The sequence below is a fragment of the Opisthocomus hoazin genome, chromosome W (genome assembly GCF_030867145.1).
Source record: "Opisthocomus hoazin isolate bOpiHoa1 chromosome W, bOpiHoa1.hap1, whole genome shotgun sequence".
NCBI classification, from domain to species: Eukaryota; Metazoa; Chordata; class Aves; order Opisthocomiformes; family Opisthocomidae; genus Opisthocomus; species Opisthocomus hoazin.
Genome location: NC_134453.1, coordinates 32005643 through 32028109, shown reverse-complemented (window position 1 = coordinate 32028109; position 22467 = coordinate 32005643). Strand labels below are relative to the sequence as shown.

At 43.7% G+C, this 22467-nt stretch overlaps 1 protein-coding gene across 4 annotated transcripts in view; it reads left to right on the top strand.

Moving 5' to 3' along the window:
* Positions 1-22467, top strand: part of LOC142365720 (guanine nucleotide-binding protein G(q) subunit alpha-like) — a 182269-nt gene that overhangs the window by 42256 nt on the left and 117546 nt on the right. For all 4 annotated transcript variants that reach the window (XM_075446793.1, XM_075446790.1, XM_075446791.1 and 1 more), the window contains exon 2: positions 7914-8098. In XM_075446793.1, the coding sequence (XP_075302908.1) occupies positions 7952-8098 (147 nt within the window). In that variant the 5' untranslated portion in view covers positions 7914-7951. The remainder of the gene's footprint in view (positions 1-7913; positions 8099-22467) is intronic.

Here is a 22467-nt window from a genome sequence, read left to right as displayed (position 1 = left end):
ATCTTTTCCAGTTATAATGACTGAAATTTCATTCAGCAGAGAAAAATGTATAGTCAGTGGGGCCAGAAGGGGGACGAGAGGACAAATTAGGAGGAGCCATTGATTCCCTCAAGGGTAGAGAGGCCTTACAGTGAAATCTTGACAGATTAGAGTGCTGGGCGATCATGAACTGTGTGAAATTTAACAAGAACAAATGCCAGATTCTGCACCTGGGACGACGTGATCCTGGGTGTACGTACAGATTGGGGGACAAAGAGGCTGGAGTGCAGCCCTGCAGAAAGGGATCTGGGAGTTTTGGTTGATGCTAAGCTCAATATGAGTCAACAATGTGCGCCGGCGGCCAAAAGGGCCAGCCATGTCTGTCCTTGGGTGCATTAGGCAGAGTATCGATAAAAGAATCACAGAATGGTAGAGATTGGAAGGGATACTGTTTCTTCTTTACACGTAGCTTATAGAAGGGATGTTTTGTATTTTGCACAATACCATCAACTGTAAAGCCTAAAGTTATGACGCTGTTTTCTGTGTGGTTCCAGAGTCACTTGGCATACTTATTTTAACAAACATTGTATTACAATTCTCTAAAACTCTGCAGCTGGTATAACCCTCTCTCTGCAAAATAAGTGTTTGAAAACGCTACTAAATCAGAAAGACTGTACTTCACAGCCACTTTAGCTTCATATAGTTGGACAAAATGACGTTATGTCAAAGAATGACCGTCATGTGATGAATTCCATGATACATACTACTGGAGAAAATTTCCCGAGAAACTTACCAAGTTTCAAAAAGACTAAATACTCGAAAGGAATATGGGAACCAGGAAAAAAAGCAGCCGTATGACAGTTCTTGTTTATTTTCCTCCTCTTATGCTCTTCAGCAAAATACAATTGTAGAAGATCAGATATGGAGAATACCCAAGGTGAGAGACCGGACCAACCGGCTCACCCCCCCCAAACCACCACACACACATGACCCTAACATGATCAAACAGATCTAATCACCAAATCACAGAATAACAGAATGGTAGGGGATGGAAGAGACCTCTGGGGATCATCTAGTCCAACCCCCCTGCCGAAGCAGGGTCACCTACAGCAGGCTACACAGGACCTCGTCCAGGAGGGTTTTGAATATCTCCAGAGAAGGAGACTCCACAACCTCCCTGGGCAGCCTGTTCCAGTGCTCCGTCACCCTCAGAGGGAAGAAGTTCTTCCTCATGTTCAGGTGGAACTTCCTATGCTGCAGTTTGTGCCCGTTGCCCCTTGTCCTGTCGCTGGGCATCACTGAAAAGAGCCTGGCCCCATCCTCTTGACACCCAACCTTAAGATATTTATAAGCATTTATAAGGTCCCCTCTCAGCCTTCTCTTCTTCAGGCTAAACAAGCCCAGCTCCCTCAGTCTTTCCTCATAGGAGAGATGCTCCAGTCCCCCAATCCTCTTTGCAGCCCTCCGCTGGACTCTCTCCAGTAGTTCCTCCTCTTTCTTGCACTGGGGAGCCCAGAACTGGACGCGGTACTCCAGATGGGCCTTGATATCGGGCAGAAATATTTATGGCATAGTAATGCTTAGGTCATAGTGACATCGTTTAATTTTCGGCCTGACTACTTTGTGTAAAGAATGCATGCTTTACTAACAATCATGCCCTTGAAGAGGAGCTAACAGACTGATAAAAGGGGTACATCCAGCCCAGAAGGCACCGAAAGCTGGATGACTGCTGAAGAAGCATGAAGTTAACAAAGATCTAGGGTGACTAGGAAAAAGGTAAATGCAGCAGGGGGAGATCGCGACCACCGACTCAATTCAGATCCAAAAAGACTGCACCCCCCCAGCTTGTGAGCATGCTTAGTTAAGTAAGGAAGGAGTAGACTTCTAAGACACGTGTGTAACATGATGAACCAATCAGAATGTAACAAGTAATTTCTTTGTTTTTGTAAGAGTATATAGTCCCTGTGACTCTGCTAAGCAGTGTGCTAGCTTCGTGGAATTATTTCCTAGCATCCATATCTGCCCAAATATGCAATAAAGACAATACCTCTGCTCTGTGTGTATATTGGCATACTTCACATCGGGTAAATGAACCCACTTTTGAGACAACAGCTTCACTAGGGCAGAGTAGAGGGGGAGGAGAACCTCCCGCAACCTGCTGGCCACACTCCTCTTGATGCACCCCAGGATACCACTGGCCTCCTTGGCAACAAGGGCACACTGCTGGCTCATGGACAACTTGTCATCCAGCAGCACACCCAGGTCCCTCTCCACAGAGCTGCTCTCCAGCAGGTCTGCCCCGAGCCTGGACTGGTGCATGGGGTTGTTCCTCCCCAGATGCAGGACCCTGCACTTGCCCTTGTTGAACTTCATCAGGTTCCTCTGCGCCCAACTCTCCAGCCTGTCCAGGTCTCGCTGAATGGCAGCACAGCCTTGCGGTGTATCAGCCACTCCTCCCAGTTTTGTGTCATCAGCAAACTTGCTGAGGGTACACTTTGTCCCTTCATCTCGGTCCCTGATGAATAAGTTGAACAAGAGTGGGCCAAGTACTGACCCATGAGGGACACCACTAGTTACAGGCCTCCAACTAGACTCTGCGGCGCTGATCAGAACCCTCTGAGCTCTTGCATTCATCCGTTTCTCAGTCGTCCTCACTGTCCACTCATCTAGGCTGTACTTCCTGAGCTTCCGTAGGGGGATGTTAAGACTGGAGTGACACTGGCTTTCCTCCAGTCCTCAGGCACTTCTCCTGTTCTCCAGGACCTTTCAAAGATGATGGAGAGTGGCTCAGCAATGGCATCTGCCAGCTCCCTCAGCACTCGTGGGTGCATCCCATCGGGGCCCATGGATTTGTGGGTGTCCAGTTTGCTTAAATGATCTCTAACCCGATCCTCCTGAACCAAGGAAGGTCTTCCTTCCTCTAGACTTTCTCTCTTACCTCCAGGGACTGGGATGCCCGAGGGCCAGCCTTAGCACTAAAGACTGAAGCAAAGAAGGCATTCAGTAACTCTGCCTTCTCTGTATCCTCTGTCACCAGGGCACCCACCTCATTCATCAGCAGCCCCACATTTTCCTAGTCTTCTGTTTGATGCTGATGTACTTGAAGAAGCCCTTCTTGTTGTCCTTGACATCCCTTGCCAGATTTAATTCCAGATGGGCCTTAATCTTCCGCATTGCATCGCTGCGTACTCTGAGAACATTCCTATACTCCTCCGAAGTTCGACGTTCCATGTCGAACGAAGTGATTGTCCCACTATACTCAGGTTTGATGCGGCCTCACCTTGAGTACTCTGTGCAGTTTTGGGCTCCACTCTATAAGAAGGACATCAAGCTATTATAATGTTTCCAAAGGAGGGCAACAAAAATGGTGAAAGGGCATGACTTATGAGGAGCGGCTGAGGATACCTACGTTTGCCCAGCTTAGTGAAGAGGAGTCTGAGGGGTGACCTCATTGCTGTCTACAACTTCTTCAAGGGGGGCAGTAGAGGGGGAGGTGCTTACCTGTTCTCTGTGGTGCCAGGTGACAGGACGTGTGGGAATGGCTTAAAGCTGCATCAGGGGAAGTTTAGATTAGATATTAGGAAATAGTTCTTCACTGAGAGGGTGGTCAAGCACTGTAACAAGCTCCCCAGGGAAGTGGTCATGGCCCCAAGCCTGTCGATGTTCAAGAAGTGTTTGGACAATGCTCTTAGATATATGGTTTAATGTGTAGGTTGCCCTGTGTGGAGACAGGAGTTGGACTATATGATTCTCATGGGTCCCTTCCAACTCAGGATATTCCATGATTCTCAAAGCATATTCTGTTTTACCATTTTGTAGTTTCATTTCTGCAGGACATGCACCAGGAAAAATAGTAGTAAGACAATAAATTACGTATGGTGTTTGTGTATAAGGGATTAGTGCTGCATTTAAGCAACTTGGCTGCCTTCCTGGCTTTGCTATGAGTATGATATCAGTCAATGTTTTGATTTTCTCATAGTGCCAATTATGGGACTTGAAAAGGTAAAAAAATATATAAAAATAGTGAAATCAGGGTTTGACTTCAGTGCTGTAGTAGTTTTAAACCCCGCTCTCCACCAGGAATAATGCTGTAATCCTTGCAGTGTTGCTTAGCTATCCTTCGAGACTCATTATTCCCAACTTTTCCTTGTTTTCTTGTAGTTAATTGTAGTTGCTTGTTTTCTTCACAGTTATTCTAGTTGCAGGGGAAGTATCTAAGGAAATCCCTAGAGAGATGCATGTATTTGGTGTTCTGCCACTACTAAGCAGCTTTCTTTTCACCTAAAGAGTTTTTCACAGAAATATTTGATTTCATAGTTTAAAAAAAAAATACTTGAAACTGTCTTTCTGTGTGCTTTTCTTGTAACAACCCCAGTTCCCTCAGCCGCTCCTCGTAAGACTTGTTCTCTAGCTCCTTCACTAGCTTCACTGCTCTTCTCTGGACACGCTCCAGCACCTCAATGTCCTTCTTGTAGTGAGGGGCCCAAAACTGAACACAGTAGTCAAGGTGTGGTCTCACCAGTGCCGAGTACAGGGGGGGATGACCACTTCCCTAGTCCTGCTGGCCACACTATTCCTGATAGAAGTCAGGATGCCATCGGCCTTCTTGGCCACCTGGGCATACTGCTGGCTCATGTTCAGCCGGCTGTCAACCAACACCCCCAGGTCTTTTTCCGCCGGGCAGCTTTCCATCCACTCTTCCCCAAGCCTGTAGCATTGCATGGGGTTGTTGTGACCCATGTGCAGGACATGTGACACTCCACAGAGTTAAGGAGGGATAGAAATGTTCTGTTGCTGCTGGCTTAACCACAAGATGAGTCTGTGGGAAGAAACAGGATGGTTTATTGAGCATTGACCTAAGAAGGGACAGACTTGAGGAAGCACATAAGCAGAGAGAAATGACATCGTTATAGATGTGTGTGTAGTATTATACTTTTTTTTGTGTGTCTATGTGTGCCTATGTGAAAAAAAGACATTGGGTCTAGTTCTGTTCCCTTACAGACTTCCAGAAAAGCTGAAGATAGGAACAAAAATAATTTTAATCAGCACCAGTGAATCATAATCTTTGCAAATTTTAGCATACCTTTAGATCTCCAAATATAGTTTATTATCAGCCTTAGGCTGACAAAGCCTTAGTACAGTGCCACGCAAGAACCACAAAGCTGAATAAGGTATAGACTCCTTAGGTTTTACTTTCTTCTTTGGATTTTAAATTTGTTTTCTTATATATTGCAGTTTTTATAGACTCACGATGTGTAAATAATCTGAAATACTGTTTTCTCTAATGTAATGCAGATGGCTTTATCAGCATGTTTTCTTTCCAATTCTGTGTGATTTTGATTGCTGCCTAAACTCCCAGTGAGGAGTTTAAGAATTACAAGCTTCAATTTTTATTTTATTTTAAAACAGAGTAGATAATACAAACATGTTCTTACCGTCTCAGTGGCTAAATTTGTATTTTATGATTTTTTTTGAAGGAATATGGATTCCCGATTAAAGAAGCATTATGTTGACCAAAAATGGAAGTTACTTTGTATTCCAATGATTTAGAGACATTTTGTGCAAATGATTTTCTTATGCATTAGTTAAAGCAAAATTTTAGATGAGTTAATCATGTTAAAAAGGCATACCATATACTATTCTGTGCTGCATGGGTTCATATTGAACAGACTTTTGTACTAAATGTGTGACGTATATCTTGCAGGAAAAAGTGGAAAATATTACAGAATTATTAAAGCAATGTGTGATATGGTACTTGATTTCACTTCATGTATAAGAACATGACTCCATTGCGTAGGTTTCTGAAAAAGGGAAAAACTGAGATCTGAGGGTATTCTGAAGCATTTTTTTTAGTATGCAGTAGTTCTGCATTACCTAGGTCTGTAATATTATAAACTCTTGAGAAAAGTCATGTTCTCTCTCCTCTGGTGGCCAGTCAATGCCCTGCAGAAATGGTCTGTGTATTTGGTGCTTTTCTCTTGACCACAGTACAGTCTGGGGATCATAGATAGGGAAGGGAAGGCTGATTGTGGAAGCAGGCTCGGTTTAACTTTTCAACTTTGGAGAAGTTTCATTGTAATAACAACCACTTGTGTTTCTACAGAGGAAGTAAAATAGATCTGTATATAACGTTGTGCTTGATTTTTCTAGGAATACATGTGTAAGGAAGACTTGTGTTAGAAGTTTGTTTTATACATGTGGGAGATGGGGCTGAAGGTTTCAAAACAAAGTCCAGCACCATGGTCTGTTTGGATCTCAAATTTTCAGCACAACATACTCTGTGATTTAAACTTTATTTCATGATCTCATTAAGAAATAAAACAAACAAACATGACAAACAGGAGCTCAATCCCCTTTTGCCCAGACTAGTCTATCATGTTAATTCATTTATTCACCATTGAAGTCATAAGGTTTCATAACTTATAACCCATAACTCTTAATATCATGCACCTATGAGCAAAATAAAAGAATTAGTTACCCAGCCTACGGTGAGAGTGCTCATCCTTCCTCCTCCGTCATGGTGCAGGCATCCCCTGTGTCACACCAAGAAGCATGAAAGCCTCAGCAGTCCAGCTGCTGTTAGATCCACTTCAAAAACTTTTTGGGTAAGCTAATGTTTTATACCTTCCAGCTTGGAGGTTTGGTCTATACCGTTTCCATAAGTTAGCGGATTCTGAGTAAGCTGCGCTGCTCCCAGCATATATCAGGCCTTAGCATGAGCTGTGTTAGCCAAAAATCTAAACAGGACTTGAGTGAACAGTCATGCACAGTAAAGACAAAAGTTTTTAGAGGCTTCCAGGTTAGATTTTGCAGTGTACTACCTCAGAAGTACTTAAGGCTTGCCAGCACAGCATCATGCTTTAACCTTACATTGCACTGCTTGTGAAATACACTACTCTGAGACACCTAAAACATCATGTAAAGCGTAAGGCTTTCTTTGTCCTGGGAGCCAAATGTTAGAGCATGAATAAGGCATGAAAGTTTTATAAAAATGATCAAAATAAAATCCAGGCTGAAAGGCTAAGAAACGCTGCACGCAGGTAAATGTATTGCATTTTTTAGGGGGCTAAGTAGCTAGGTGAACATACAGCATTGGCTGTGCAACTATTTGTTCTAAATTTCATTTCCTCCCATATGATTTGTTTGCTTAGATAAGCTCTCATAATCACAGAGAGACTGAATTTGACCAAAGGAAAAAATGATGTGTGATATGTTCTGTGTGAAATTCCCAACAAGCAGATCTTAACTTTAAATTGTTAAACATTCAGAATGTTAATTTATAAGTTATTATTTGTGCTTTGTGTAAAGTACAAAGACGCAAAGAAATTTAAAGTAATGACTCTCTGTTAACAAATATGAGCCAAATTTTAATTAAAGCTGATTTTATATGTTTCTGAGGTTGAAGTTTGCAGAACTGTAATTGTTATATATTATTTCCTTTCTAACAATTTTATGTATTGGTTGTATATTGCTGCTTACCATAATGTCCTGAAGGTTGGCCAAGCAAGATAATTTTTTTTTTCTTACTCTATGATTTTTTGTGTTAGAACATCTCATAGTGATTCCCTAAAGTTGTTGTTGAGAACTATATCTTCAGGAATGGAAATTTATGCTTATAATTTTAAAAGCACAGTGGTATGTTCTAGGTATTTTGGAGTGTATGTTTTGTTTTAGTTATTAGTTTAGCTATTAACTCATTGCTATCTTTTTTTCTACTTCTATTTTGTCTTCAAAATAAAAGTTTTAATTCAGTGTTGCTTCAGTTGTTGCTGTGTTACTGCTGTTTTGATATTGAACTGGTCCTTGTAGCAAGCACCTTGCAAGCACCATAACCACTTGACAGTGTTCTGCTCTGCACCGAACAAGCTGCTTTGTGCAGAAAAGTCATGTTTGTGTCCAGTGGCTGAAGTATATTCTTCTTATTTGACTTGCAGGCACAGGAGAGAGTGGCAAAAGCACGTTCATCAAACAGATGAGAATCATTCATGGATCAGGTTACTCCGATGAAGACAAAAGGGGCTTTATAAAATTGGTGTACCAGAATATATTTACAGCAATGCAGGCCATGATCAGAGCCATGGATACCCTCAAAATCCCATACAAGCATGAACATAATAAGGTGAGATTTTTGTTTATTTCCATAGCTGAAACTTTTCCTCTTTTTTCTTTAGGAAATGTACTAAGGGTCTCTAAAAATTATACATCACATACAAATTATATTTTACCTAAAGTTTAGAAGAAAAGAGCTTCTTCCAGCCCTGCCTCTAGTTCTCTGCCCTTTGCACTGCTCTGACAACACAGGTGCTGTTCTTTACAAGATGTCTGGGGTGTTTGTCATAGTGAGAGGGCAAAGGGCAGGCTGGTGTTTGCCTGTGACTTTAGTTATCTTTTTTCCTTTCCTCCAGACCATGTTCTGGCCAGAGCACAGTTAAGCCATTTTTCTGGTTTGTGCCAGTACTACTTAAGGTTTTCCATTAATATTATGTAGGGAAATAATAAAATTATTAGAAAAATAGGTGTGGATATCTGCTCATATGTGAGTATACTATGAAATAAAACTTTTGATACAAGGCCTTAGAATAAGCAAATTCTTTTGAAAGTGATGATATAATTGAAATTTAGAAAGAGAAAATACATTTAAATCATTTTGTAAGGTTTATCTTTGATTAGCCTAACTTCTTTCCATGTTTTTCCATTCAGAAATTGAAATCAAATGTATAACTGGTATAACTAGTATTAAAAAGGAAATTTGCTTGTGTATTTCAGATCTATGTTTTTGCTGTACATAAAGCACTGAATTTCCTAAGAAGCTGATTTGAAAAGTTAGTTGATTGTGACGCGCACATTTCCTTCAGATTCGTATTGACTGTCAATTTGCTGTAGTATATGAAAGTCCTAATCATAAATCAGTAAATTATTTCCTTGTATTATACTACAAAGTATATATTCTACAGTTATTGTTGAAATTGAGTGTTGAATTTATATAGAATATTTTTATATAGTTGAAGTGAATTAGTTAGATGTGGCATAGCTGTATACACGTGGCCAGACCTTTCTAACTAGAGCTGTTCACTTTCTTTATATAAAAATAACTTGACAGAAAGTGAACGAGTCTATCTTTGCACTCACAAGCATTCCCATCAGTTCTAATAGGGCTAGGTGTGGAGTAAAGTAAAACTTGCCAAAGTTGTCAGGTTCTAGATGCAATTCTTTTTAACAATTTAGGGATTTTTGAATTCAGGGGAATTAAAAAATGCAAACTTGTCTTCCCCTGCCCCCCCCCTTTTTTTTTCCTCTCCACTGAAAGCAAACTCATTAGCTTTGCAACTTAAAAAACACAGGAAAGGCACTTCCTATTAGTTTCAATCTCATAGCACAGGAGCAATGCATCCCCCTGAGAAAGAAATCGAGCAAAGGAGGCAGGAGACCTGCATGGTTAAACAAGGAGCTTCTAGCAGAGATCAGGCAGAAGAGAAAGGTCCATGGAATGTGGAAAGAGGGGCAGGCCACTTGGGAAGAGTACAGGAACGTGGTGAGAGCATGCAGGGATGCGACGAGGAAGGCCAAGGCCCACCTGGAATTGAAGCTGGCAAGGGATGTCAAAAACAACAAGAAGGGCTTCTTCAACTACATCAGCAGCAAAAGGAAGGCTAGGGACAATGTGGGGCCGCTGCTGAATGAGGCGGGTGTCCTGGTGACGGAGGATGCGGAGAAGGCAGAGCTACTGAATGCCTTCTTTGCTTCAGTCTTCAGTGCTAGGACTGGCCCTCAGGAATCCCAGGCCCCCGAGGTAAGAGAAGAAGCCTACAGAGAGGACGACTTTCCCTTGGTCGAGGAGGACTGTGTGAGGGATCGCTTAAGCGATCTGGACACCCACAAATCCATGGGCCCCGATGGAATACACCCACGAGTGCTGAGGGAGCTGGCGGATGTCATTGCTGAGCCACTCTCCATCATCTTTGAGAGGTCCTGGAGGACAGGAGAGGTGCCCGAGGACTGGAGAAAGGCCAATGTCACTCCAATCTTGAAAAAGGGCAAGAAGAAGGACCCAGGGAACTACAGGCCGGTCAGCCTCACCTCCATCCCGGGAAAGGTGATGGAGCAGCTTATCCTGGAGGCCATCATCAAGCAAGTGGACGAAAAGAAGGTTATCAGGAGTAGTCAGCATGGATTCACCAAGGGGAAATCATGCCTGACCAATCTAATAGCTTTGTCTGATGGCATGACTGGCTGGGTAGATGAAGGGAGAGCCGTGGATGTTGTCTACCTCGACTTCAGCAAGGCTTTCGACACAGTCTCCCATGATATCCTCCTAGGGAAGCTGAGGAAGTGTGGGCTGGATGAGTGATCGGTGAAGTGGATTGAAAACTGGCTGAATGGCAGAGCTCAGAGGGTTGTCATCAGCGGCGCTGAGTCTAGTTGGAGGCTGGGAACTAGTGGTGTCCCCCAGGGGTCAGTACTGGGCCCAGTCTTGTTTAACTTATTCATCAACGACCTGGATGAAGAGTTAGAATGTACCCTCGACAAGTTTGCTGATGACACCAAACTGGGAGGTGTGGTAGACACACCGGAAGGCTGTGCTGCCATTCAGCGTGACCTGGATAGGCTGGAAAGCTGGGCGCAGAGGAACCTGATGAGGTTCAACAAAGGCAAATTCAGGGTCCTGCACCTGGGGAGGAACAACCCCATGCACCAGTACAGGCTTGGGGTGGACCTGCTGGAGAGCAGCTCTGCGGAGAGGGACCTGGGCGTACTGGTGGACGACAGGTTAACCATGAGCCAGCAGTGTGCCCTGGCTGCCAAGAAGGCCAATGGGATCCTGGGGTGCATCAAGAGGAGTGTGGCCAGCAGGACGAGGGAGGTTCTCCTTCCCCTCTACACTGCCCTGGTGAGGCCTCATCTGGAGTACTCTGTCCAGTTCTGGGCTCCCCAGTTCAAGAAAGATGAGGAGCTACTGGAGAGAGTCCAGCGGAGGGCTACGAGGATGGTGAGGGGACTGAAACATCTCCCCTACGAGGAGAGGCTGAGGGAGCTGGGCTTGTTCAGCCTGAAGAAGAGAAGGCTGCGAGGGGACCTTATAAATGCTTATAAATATCTGAAGGGTGGGTGTCAGGAGGATGGGGCCAAGGTCTTTTCAGTGGTGCCCAGTGACAGGAGAAGGGGCAATGGGCACAAACTGAGGCACAGGAAGTTCCGTCTGAACATGAGGAAGAACTTCTTCCCTCTGAGGGTGACGGAGCCCTGGAACAGGCTGCCCAGGGAGGTTGTGGAGTCTCCTTCTCTGGAGATATTCAAGACCTGCCTGGACAAGATCCTGTGCAGCCTGCTGTAGGTGACCCTGCTTCGGCAGGAGGGTGGACTAGATGACCCACAGAGGTCCCTTCCAACCCCGACCATTCTGTGATTCTGTGATTCTGTGATTCTGTGATTCTGTGATTCTGTGATCAGGAAATTCAGTCTCTGGAGAGAATATCTCAAATTTTGTGTAACAGCATGTTTTTAGCACAGTACTTGGTTTGCACAATGTCTTAGAAAACTACAGCTCAAGCTGATGTTTATGTGGCTGAGCCTAAAGAAAAGAGAGTGAAGTGACTCGTATCAAATTCAAAAAGTTCAGATATGTAGGCACTTGGGATCTTTGTACAGTGTAAAAAACGACATCTAGGCTGGATTATTTTGATATCATCAGTGTAGGAAGAGGCATGTTTTAAGTTAAGGAAGTTAGTTCTTCCAGCGATGTGTTGGCTTCATAGTCACCAATATAATTAAAGAGGTAGAGTCTGAAATGCATTGTCCTATATTATATTAATCTAGGCTCTTTGAAAGATTTATTATCAGAATAGAGAAAGTCAATTGAGAAACTTAAATATTAGTGTTTACATTGTAATGTCTCAGAACTGATGGTAGGGCATTGTAACATACCTCTTTCATCACACTTCTTTCTCTTGTCAACTCCAGAATATGAGCTCCACTGAAGTTTAAGATAATGGGTGAGGGTTATCACTTCTCTTAGTGATGTGACATAGGAAATGGTGGCTTGTGGATTAGTTTTCAGTTTCCTTTTGAGTAAATGTTACTGTGTTTCCATTATTTTTTAACCAGAAGTTGTGAAGTTTTTATATGCACCTTGAATTTTGGAGAAGCCATTTATAAAATATGGAAAAGCCTTAGATGTTTTTTTTTTTTTGTTCTGTTTTTTACAGAAATAGACTTGAGCAATTCTCAAAATTGCCTGTTTGCAAAATTTTTGTGAATGTACAATAGTAACTCATGTGCAACCACGGACATTCGAATTCAGTTTTTTAAAATCTAAGATACAGATTTATATATTTTAAAATCTTTTAAAAAACTGTTTTGTAAGAAATCTGACCTGTGTATCTATGTTCCTGTCGGTCCTTTCAAATATTGAATTAAGAAAACCATTAACTTGAAGTTTTTTTAACTTCTGACATTCCCAGTGTTGTCCATAGTGGCATTTCTCCTTTTTTATCTTTTTTTCATGTCTAATATTGCTGAAGGATGGCTTTTTATTTTTTCTCTCCCATTGTTACAAAAGTTTTACTAAATAAATTTTCTACTATACTAAAGTACTACTACCACTTTTACCCCTTATTGTTCCCTTTCAATATAATTTCCAGAAGACAGTTGCCTCTTCTTACAGACCGTCAGGAAGGTGTCACTCAGTAGTGGTTAGCAGGCAGGAAATCTTGCTTGAATCCATGCCCATAATTTCCTGTGAGACTTCTTAAATATTTATAATAAGATACCTAATGTGAGTAAGATAGTAACAGAACAGGTTAGAGGAAAATATAGAGACTGAAAACGTAAAATCACATTTTATTGTTGACCGAGAAGTTTGCTGTAAGTTTCAAAGATTGCTGAAGTTGCTTCTGTATTTAAGCCTATTTCCTTTAGGGAATGTTTAAAAATTAAAATAAGCAGGTATGGGAAAATGCTTTAAAAGTCAAAAATCTTACTGACATTATCTTCAAGGCCAAGTTTACTTTGTTGATAGCTCCCCCCTCCCTGTGAGTCAGATGAATCTACTGTAACAAACACAGACAAAAGACAGACATTAGGATCACGTATGGAGTCAAATTACATACATTCTCATCTCAAGTAAACAATTTGGAGTCTTAAACATTTTGGATCTCTTCAGTGAGATTTCATGTTGAATAAACATAGGTTGGAGAAAAGAACCTCCCTCATATACCTCACTCGATACGCAAAGAGTATGAAGGATTGAATCCCAAGCAGCAGTGTGCAAGGTTCATTGTGTGAGGTTCATTGACTCTCAGATGATGCAGAATGTGTGGATTTTCTGGCCTTTTTTAAAAGAATGATATTCTTGGGATGTTGAAATGAAGTGCTTCTACAGAATAGCTTATTGGTCTGGAACACACATAATAAAATGGCTCTTCAAGCAGGTGGAAAAAACTGAACCATGCCATCTGTGCAAATGGTATTCTTCAGTGTCTCAAACCTGAAGCAGGGAGCTTAAAAGCAGGTTAAAGGAAAAAGGGATTTATACTAGTCATGTTAGTTAGTATTCGACATATCCTAGTACTCTCAGATGTCTTCCTCCAGACACACAGCAATAAAGAAAAATTAGTCAATAGGAAATGCACATACAAAAATTAAATTCAAAATAGTCAATAGGACCCCCTGGGAAACTGCCCTCAAGGACAAGGGAGCAGAACAGAGCTGGCAGATCTTTAAGGATGCTTTCCATATAGTATGAGAGATCTCGATCCCCAGGTGTAAGAAATCGGGAAAGGAAGCAGAGAGACTGGCATGGCTGAGTCGAGACCTGCTGGTCAAACTAAAGGGCAAGAAGGAAATGCACAGGCAGTGGAAGCATGGACAGATATCACGGGAAGAGTACAGGGATGCGGCTCGATTGTATAGGGATGGGGTCAGGAAGGCCAAGGTGCAGCTGGAGCTGAACTTGGCAAGGGATGCAAAGAATAATAATAAGGACTTCTATAGGTATGTCAGCCAGAAAAAGGAAGGTCAAAGAAAGCGTACCCCCCCACCCGATGAGCAAGACTGGCAAACTGGTAGCAACAGATGAGGAGAAGGCTGAGGTACTCAGCAACTTTTTTTGCCTCGGTCTTCACTGGCAATCTCTCTTCCCAGACTTCTCGAGTGGATGGACAGCAAGACTGAGCACTGAAACAGGCTTCCCAGAGGGGTTGTGGAGTCTCCTTCTCTGGAGATATTCAAAACCAGCCTGGACGAGGTCCTGTGCAGCCTGCTCTAGGTGACTCTGCTTTAACAGGGGTGTTGGACTAGATGATCTCAAGAGGTCCCTCCCAGCCCCTGCCATTCTGTGATTCTGTGAAGACCGGGACTGGGGGAGCAAAGTCCCTCCAACTGTAAGAGAAGACCAGGTTTGTGACCACCTGAGGAACCTGAACATACATAAGTCTATGGGACCTGATGAGATGCATCCCAGAGTCCTGAGGGAATTGGCTGATGTAGTTGCCAAGCCACTCTCCATGATATCTGAAAGGTCATGGCAGTCAGGTGAAGTCCCCAGTGACTGGAAAAAGGGAAACATTGTGCCTGTTTTCAAAAAGGGTAGGAAGGAGGACCCTGGGAACTACCGACCTGTCAGCCTCAGCTCTGTGCCTGGGAAGATCATGGAACAGATCCTCCTAGAAGCTATGCTAAGGCACATGGAGGACAGTGAGGCGATTCGAGTCAGCCAGCATGGCTTCACCAAGGGCAAGTCCTGCCTGACCAAGATAGTGGCCTCCTGTGATGGAGCGACTGCATTAGTGGACAAGGGAAGAGCTATGGATGTGATCTATCTGGACTTCTGTAAGGCCTTTGACATGGTCCCCCACAACATCCTTCTCTCTGAATTGGAGAGACATGGATTTGATGGGTGGACTGTTTGGTGGCTAAGGAATTGGTTGGAAGGTCGCAGCCAGAGGGTAGTGGTCAACGGCTTAATGTCCAAATGGACACCGGTGACTTGTGGTGTCCCTCAGGGGTCCGTACTGGGACCAGTACTATTTAATATTTTCATCAACGACATAGTGAGATCGAGTGCACCCTCGGCAAACTGGCAGATGACACCAAGCTGAGTTGTGCAGTCGACATGCCCAAGGGACGGAATGCCATGCAGAGGGACCTGGACAAGCTTGAGAAGTGGGCCTGTGTGAACCTCATGAGATTCAAGAAGGCCAAGTGCAAGGTCCTGCACCTGGGTCGGAGCCACCCCCACTATCAATACAGGCTGTGGGATGAGGGGATTGAGAGCAGCCCTGCCGAGAAGGACTTGGGGTTACTGGTGGATGAAAAGCTGGACATAACCCGACAGTGTGCGCTCACAGCCCAGAAGGCCAAACGTATACTGGGCTGCATCAAAAGAAGCATGGCCAGCAGGTTGAGGGAGAGGATTCTGCCACTCTGTTCTGGTGAGACCCCACCTGGAGTCCTGTGTCCAGCTCTGGAGCCCTCAGCACAAGAAAGACAAGGAGCTGTTGGAGCAGGTCCAGAGGAGGGCCACAAAAGTGATCGGAGGGATGGGACACCTCTCCTACGAGGACAGGCTGAGGGAGTTGGGCCTGTTCAGCCTGGAGAAGAGAAGGCTCCGGGGAGACCTTATAGCAGCCTTTCAGTACTTAAAGGGGGCCTATAGGAAAGATGGGGACAGACTTTTTAGTAGGGCCTGTTGTGACAGGACAAGGGGTAATGTTTTTAAATTAAAAGAGGATAGATTTAGACTAGATGTAAGGAAGAAATTTTTTACAGTGAGGGTGGTGAAACACTGGAACAGGTTGCCCGGACAGGTAGTGGAGGCCCCATCCCTGGAAGGCCAGGTTGGACGGGGCTCTGAGCAACCTGGTCTAGTTGAAGATGTCCCTGCTCACTGCAGGGGCGTTGGGCTAGATGACCTTTAAAGGTCCCTTCCAACCCAAACTATGGTTCTATGATTCTATGATTCTACCCAGTAAATAGAAATTTAATAATAATGAAAAATAATAATAAAAAAGTGAAATACTCTCAGGCAACTTTTCTGTGTAATAGAGGTCTGGAGTTTATTTTAAGGTAATGAGTGAGATGTCACATTCTTGGAACAATTCCGACTTTTTCCTTTATTAACAGTAGTTATATAACTATATGGGTATTTATGTTATATATAATATAGACAAATATAAATATAATTTTATCTTAGAGTAAAATATTTGTTAACTTCCTAATTTGTCAATTCATTTGTACAAGTTATGTGTTCAGATAATCCAGCATTTAATTCTGAAATAATTTCAGATTGAAACATTTTCTTAAAATTCCTCTGAAACTTGAAGAAAATATTTCCTTCCCCCAGTAAACATTTTTTTGGAAACTGACTGATCCGGTTATGTTCTGTTTATCTTACGTGAAATTACTAAAAACCGTTCAGTCTCATGTCTTCATCGTTCATTTCTACTAACTCACAAGATTTGCATGAAATAAGATTTAGTGCCATGAATTAAGAATTTTTCAGTTTGCACTTCCTATGTGGTAAAAGTTGTAATGTCTGAAATGCAAGAAAGCTTCCTCTTATACAGTTCAGCTTTGGTTTGGAAAATTGATTAATTGTTAAGCAAATGAGTTGTGTTTTTTTTTAAAAAAATATAAATTAACCAACTTTTTTAATCAAGTGTTTTGATTTTATTATTATTATTAGTAGTAGTAGTAGTAGTAGTTTTGTATTTATAGTGGGATGTATTCCCTGATATAGGTATTCACATAATTACTTTGTCTACTTTTTTTCTTGCATTTTTTTCTCCCTGATTAAAGTAGATATAAAGTCTAAACATTAGAGTTGATTACATATTCACACTATGTGATTCTGATCACATGCCTACTTGTTTTCAGAATATGGACCCATGTATACCTCCATTCTTCAAGTAAAGTGAATACAAAGTCTGACTTTAATTGACTACATAAAGGTGAGGCATGAGACAAAGGTCCAGTGTTTTATTTCTGGAAAAGGAGGCTGGCAAAGAAAAATATTAAATATGACATTATTGGTGTTTATTTTAATTTCCTTTTGACAATATTATTTTCCAGAATCAAAGCACAAAGCCTCTGTTGCACGCCTCAGTTTTGGCAAAAAAAAGTATATACATTTTGACTGGTTTCTGTAGATTATTTAATATGGTGGACCTAAGATATTGGATAAGGAGAAAATGATTTGTTATGAGCAACTGATTTCTGTGAACAGTCTTGAGTTTGACCAAACAGAGCTTAGTATTGGATTGGAAGGGTAACAGAGACAGAGTTGCTTTGAATCCCTTTTTACACTTCTCTAATTCTCATGTGGCGCTCAGTTTCTCAGCTCTTAGTCCGTATTGTGTATCAGAGTTCATGAAATGTATGCTTTAGCCCAGGCGAGTAATACTATGAAAAAGCTGTTAGGATTAAGGGTTTTTTCATGCTAATTAAGTTTGTTTGACTCTTTAAGAAAGACAGGCCAACAAGGAGAGGTGGGGGAGTTGCTCTATATGTGAGGGAGCAACTGGAATGCATTGAGCTTGGCCTGGGGGCAAATGAGAAAGGAGTTGAGAGCTTGTGGGTTAGAATTAAGGGACAGGCTCATAAGGGTGACATTACGGTGGGTGTGTACTACAGGCCACCTGACCAGGAGGAGGAGGTTGGTGAGGCCTTCTACAGGCAGCTGCAAGCAGCCTCACAGTCACAGGCCCTGGTTCTCATGGGGGACTTCAACCACCCTGACATCAGCTGGGAAGACCATACAGCTAGGCAGGCGCAATCCAGGAGGTTCCTACAGAGCATCGATGATAACTTTCTGATGCAAGTGGTGGAGGAACCAACAAGGAAAGGCGCGCTGCTGGACCTTGTATTAACAAACAAGGAGGGACTGGTGGAGGATGTGAAGGTCGGAGGTAGACTCGGCTGCAGTGACCATGAAATGGTCGAGTTGAGGATCCTGCGTGGAGGAAGCAGGGCGATAAGCAGGATCAAAACCTTGGACCTCAGGAGGGCTGACTTTGCCCTCTTCAAGGAGCTACTGGGAGGAATCCCGTGGGCCAGGGCTCTCGAAGGCAGGGGGGTCCAAGAGTGCTGGTCGCTCTTTAAACGACACTTCCTCCATGCTCAGGAGCAATGCATCCCCCTGAGAAAGAAATCGAGCAAAGGAGGCAGGAGACCTGCATGGTTAAACAAGGAGCTTCTAGCGGAGATCAGGTGGAAGAGAAAGGTCCATGGAATGTGGAAAGAGGGGCAGGCCACTTGGGAAGAGTACAGGAACGTGGTCAGAGCGTGCAGGGATGCGACGAGGAAGGCCAAGGCCCACCTGGAATTGAAGCTGGCAAGGGATGTCAAAAACAACAAGAAGGGCTTCTTCAACTACATCAGCAGCAAAAGGAAGGCTAGGGACAATGTGAAGCCGCTGCTGAATGAGGCGGGTGACCTGGTGACGGAGGATGCAGAGAAGGCAGAGCTACTGAATGCCTTCTTTGCTTCAGTCTTCAGTGCTAAGACTGGCCCTCAGGAATCCCAGGCCCCCGAGGTAAGAGAAGAAGCCCACAGAGAGGACGACTTTCCCTTGGTCGAGGAGGACTGCGTGAGGGCTCGCTTAAGCGATCTGGACACCCACAAATCCATGGGCCCCGATGGAATGCACCCACGAGTGCTGAGAGAGCTGGCAGGGTCACAAGTCCTGCCAGCAAACCTGCTCCAGCGTGTGCTCCTCTCTCCATGGGTCCACAGGTCCTTCCAGGAGCCTGATCCAGCGTGGGCTTTGCACAGGGTCACAGCCTGCTTTGGGGCGCATCCACATGCTCTGGTGTGGGGTCCTCCATGGACTGCAGGTGGATATCTGCTCCACCGTGGACCTCCATGGACTGCAGGGGGACAGCCTGCCTCACCATGGTCTTCACCACGGGCTGCAGGGCAATCTCTGCTCCGGTGTCTGGAGCACCTCCTCCCCCTCCTTCTTCCCTGACCTTGGTGTCTGCAGTGTTGTTTCTGTCATATAGTCTCACTCCTCTCTTCTGGCTGCTGTGTGCAGCAGGTGTTTTTTCCCCCTTCTTAAATATGTTATCACAGAGGCGCTACCACCATCACTGATTGGCTCAGCTTTGGCCAGTGGTGGGTCCGTCTTGGAGCCAGCTGGTACTGGCTGCATCAGACATAGGAGAAGCTTCTCACCCCTGTAGCCCGTCCGCTACCAAAACCTTGCCATACAAACTCAATACAATTTTATAAATTCTCTTGCAGTCAGTCTGCAAATTAAAATAAAAAGAACATAGGGAAGAATGAAATATTGTGGCATTTTTCAAAAGTAGTTTGTGGAACATTTAGTTTAGATGTGCAGTAACAATTTGGGGAAGAAAATAACTTCGACATTTATTCTCTTTTTAAAAACTTTTTTCAGCTACCTGCCATTTCGTAACTAGCTTGTGTTTTTTAAACCCTTTTCTGTAGCAAAAAATTTGACTGGTTCTGTGGTAATACAGATGTCACTAAAAGATATGAAGAACATTTGACTAGTGTATGTAGTACATGTATGTACTGTGGCAGACAGTATAAAATGGATTTTTCTAAAAGAAAATTGGAGTTACTTCTGTTTCAAATTTGCTCATGGGGAAAGGTGTTTAAGGGTATGCATGAGGAAATTGAGGAATACATGAATGGACAGATCTTTTCAGGGGTTGCAAAGGAGTCTCTTGTGTAATGGGATTTCTTCAAGGGAGAATGAAGAACATTCGGGTAGTTTCTAAACTACCTTCAGGAAGTTTCTAAGAACCCTATCTGTCCCTCTTTGGATGCTCGTCGTCTTTTGTGATCTTCCTGTAGAGCTTCCTGTGTACTGTTCTTGGATACCATATGAATTGGCAGTGTGTGTGATGTTTTACCTATCTGACAGATAAGAAAACTGCAATAACTGTTTTTAATCTTCTTCATTGAGATTGGCTCTATTAAGAGAACTACTTTCTTAAATTGCACTGGAATTAATTTATGTGATCCAGTAGGTCTTTTTTAATTTCTGTCATCTACTAGCTAGGATAGGCAGTAGAAAACAGCCTTTTATGAATGCATCACATGCAGATATTACAACGGTCTGGGTGTATTGAAACAGATACCATCTACAGAAGCCTTTTGAACATAAAATGTCATCAAATTGTGGCTGTTCCACATTCTAATGTAAGTTTTCATCATGTCCTGCATTACTGGATTGAACTACATGAGAACTGAATTGTATGAAGGAATGAAAATTAGATTTCTCATATGAAGCTATCTCAATGAGAGGAAATGCACATAAATATGCTTTGGAGAATATTTGACAATATATAGGTAGTGATATAGTTGAGATACAGGTTGAATTGTCGAACCTACTTTTAAAGTCAGGGTTAATGCCTGAATAAGTGTATTCAGTAATGTTTCTCCAATGTTCAGATAGTCTTATTAAGTCATTATTCCTTAAACATGACAGCTATTTCTCAGCAGGATACCAAATTAAGTTTTTTCACTAAACACCTTTTTTTTCTATTCTGGAGTTGAGGTGGGTGCCCTGGTGACAGAGGATACAGAGAAGGCAGAGTTACTGAATGCCTTCTTTGCTTCAGTCTTTAGTGCTAAGGCTGGCCCTCGGGCATCCCAGTCCCTGGAGGTAAGAGAGAAAGTCTAGAGGAAGGAAGACCTTCCTTGGTTCAGGAGGATCGGGTTAGAGATCATTTAAGCAAACTGGACACCCACAAATCCATGGGCCCCGATGGGATGCACCCACGAGTGCTGAGGGAGCTGGCAGATGCCATTGCTGAGCCACTCTCCATCATCTTTGAAAGGTCCTGGAGAACAGGAGAAGTGCCTGAGGACTGGAGGAAAGCCAGTGTCACTCCAGTCTTAACATCCCCCTACGGAAGCTCAGGAAGTACAGCCTAGATGAGTGGACAGTGAGGACGACTGAGAAACGGATGAATGCAAGAGCTCAGAGGGTTCTGATCAGCGCCGCAGAGTCTAGTTGGAGGCCTGTAACTAGTGGTGTCCCTCATGGGTCAGTACTTGGCCCACTCTTGTTCAACTTATTCATCAGGGACCGAGATGAAGGGACAAAGTGTACCCTCAGCAAGTTTGCTGATGACACAAAACTGGGAGGAGTGGCTGATACACCGCAAGGCTGTGCTGCCATTCAGCGAGACCTGGACAGGCTGGAGAGTTGGGCGCAGAGGAACCTGATGAAGTTCAACAAGGGCAAGTGCAGGGTCCTGCATCTGGGGAGGAACAACCCCATGCACCAGTCCAGGCTCGGGGCAGACCTGCTGGAGAGCAGCTCTGTGGAGAGGGACCTGGGTGTGCTGCTGGATGACAAGTTGTCCATGAGCCAGCAGTGTGCCCTTGTTGCCAAGGAGGCCAGTGGTATCCTGGGGTGCATCAAGAGGAGTGTGGCCAGCAGGTTGCGGGAGGTTCTCCTCCCCCTCTACTCTGCCCTAGTGAAGCTGTTGTCTCAAAAGTGGGTTCATTTACCCGATGTGAAGTATGCCAATATACACACAGAGCAGAGGTATTGTCTTTATTGCATATTTGGGCAGATATGGATGCTAGGAAATAATTCCACGAAGCTAGCACACTGCTTAGCAGAGTCACAGGGACTATATACTCTTACAAAAACAAAGAAATTACTTGTTACATTCTGATTGGTTCATCATGTTACACACGTGTCTTAGAAGTCTACTCCTTCCTTACTTAACTAAGCATGCTCACAAGCTGGGGGGGTGCAGTCTTTTTGGATCTGAATTGAGTCGGTGGTCGCGATCTCCCCCTGCTGCATTTACCTTTTTCCTAGTCACCCTAGATCTTTGTTAACTTCATGCTTCTTCAGCAGTCATCCAGCTTTCGGTGCCTTCTGGGCTGGATGTACCCCTTTTATCAGTCTGTTAGCTCCTCTTCAAGGGCATGATTGTTAGTAAAGCATGCATTCTTTACACAAAGTAGTCAGGCCGAAAATTAAACGATGTCACTATGACCTAAGCATTACTATGCCATAAATATTTCTGCCCGATATCAAGGCCCATCTGGAGTACCGCGTCCAGTTCTGGGCTCCCCAGTGCAAGAAAGAGGAGGAACTACTGGAGAGAGTCCAGCGGAGGGCTGCAAAGAGGATTGGGGGACTGGAGCATCTCTCCTATGAGGAAAGACTGAGGGAGCTGGGCTTGTTTAGCCTGAAGAAGAGAAGGCTGAGAGGGGACCTTATAAATGCTTATAAATATCTTAAGGTTGGGTGTCAAGAGGATGGGGCCAGGCTCTTTTCAGTGATGCCCAGCGACAGGACAAGGGGCAACGGGCACAAACTGCAGCATAGGAAGTTCCACCTGAACATGAGGAAGAACTTCTTCCCTCTGAGGGTGACGGAGCACTGGAACAGGCTGCCCAGGGAGGTTGTGGAGTCTCCTTCTCTGGAGATATTCAAAACCCTCCTGGACGAGGTCCTGTGTAGCCTGCTGTAGGTGACCCTGCTTCGGCAGGGGG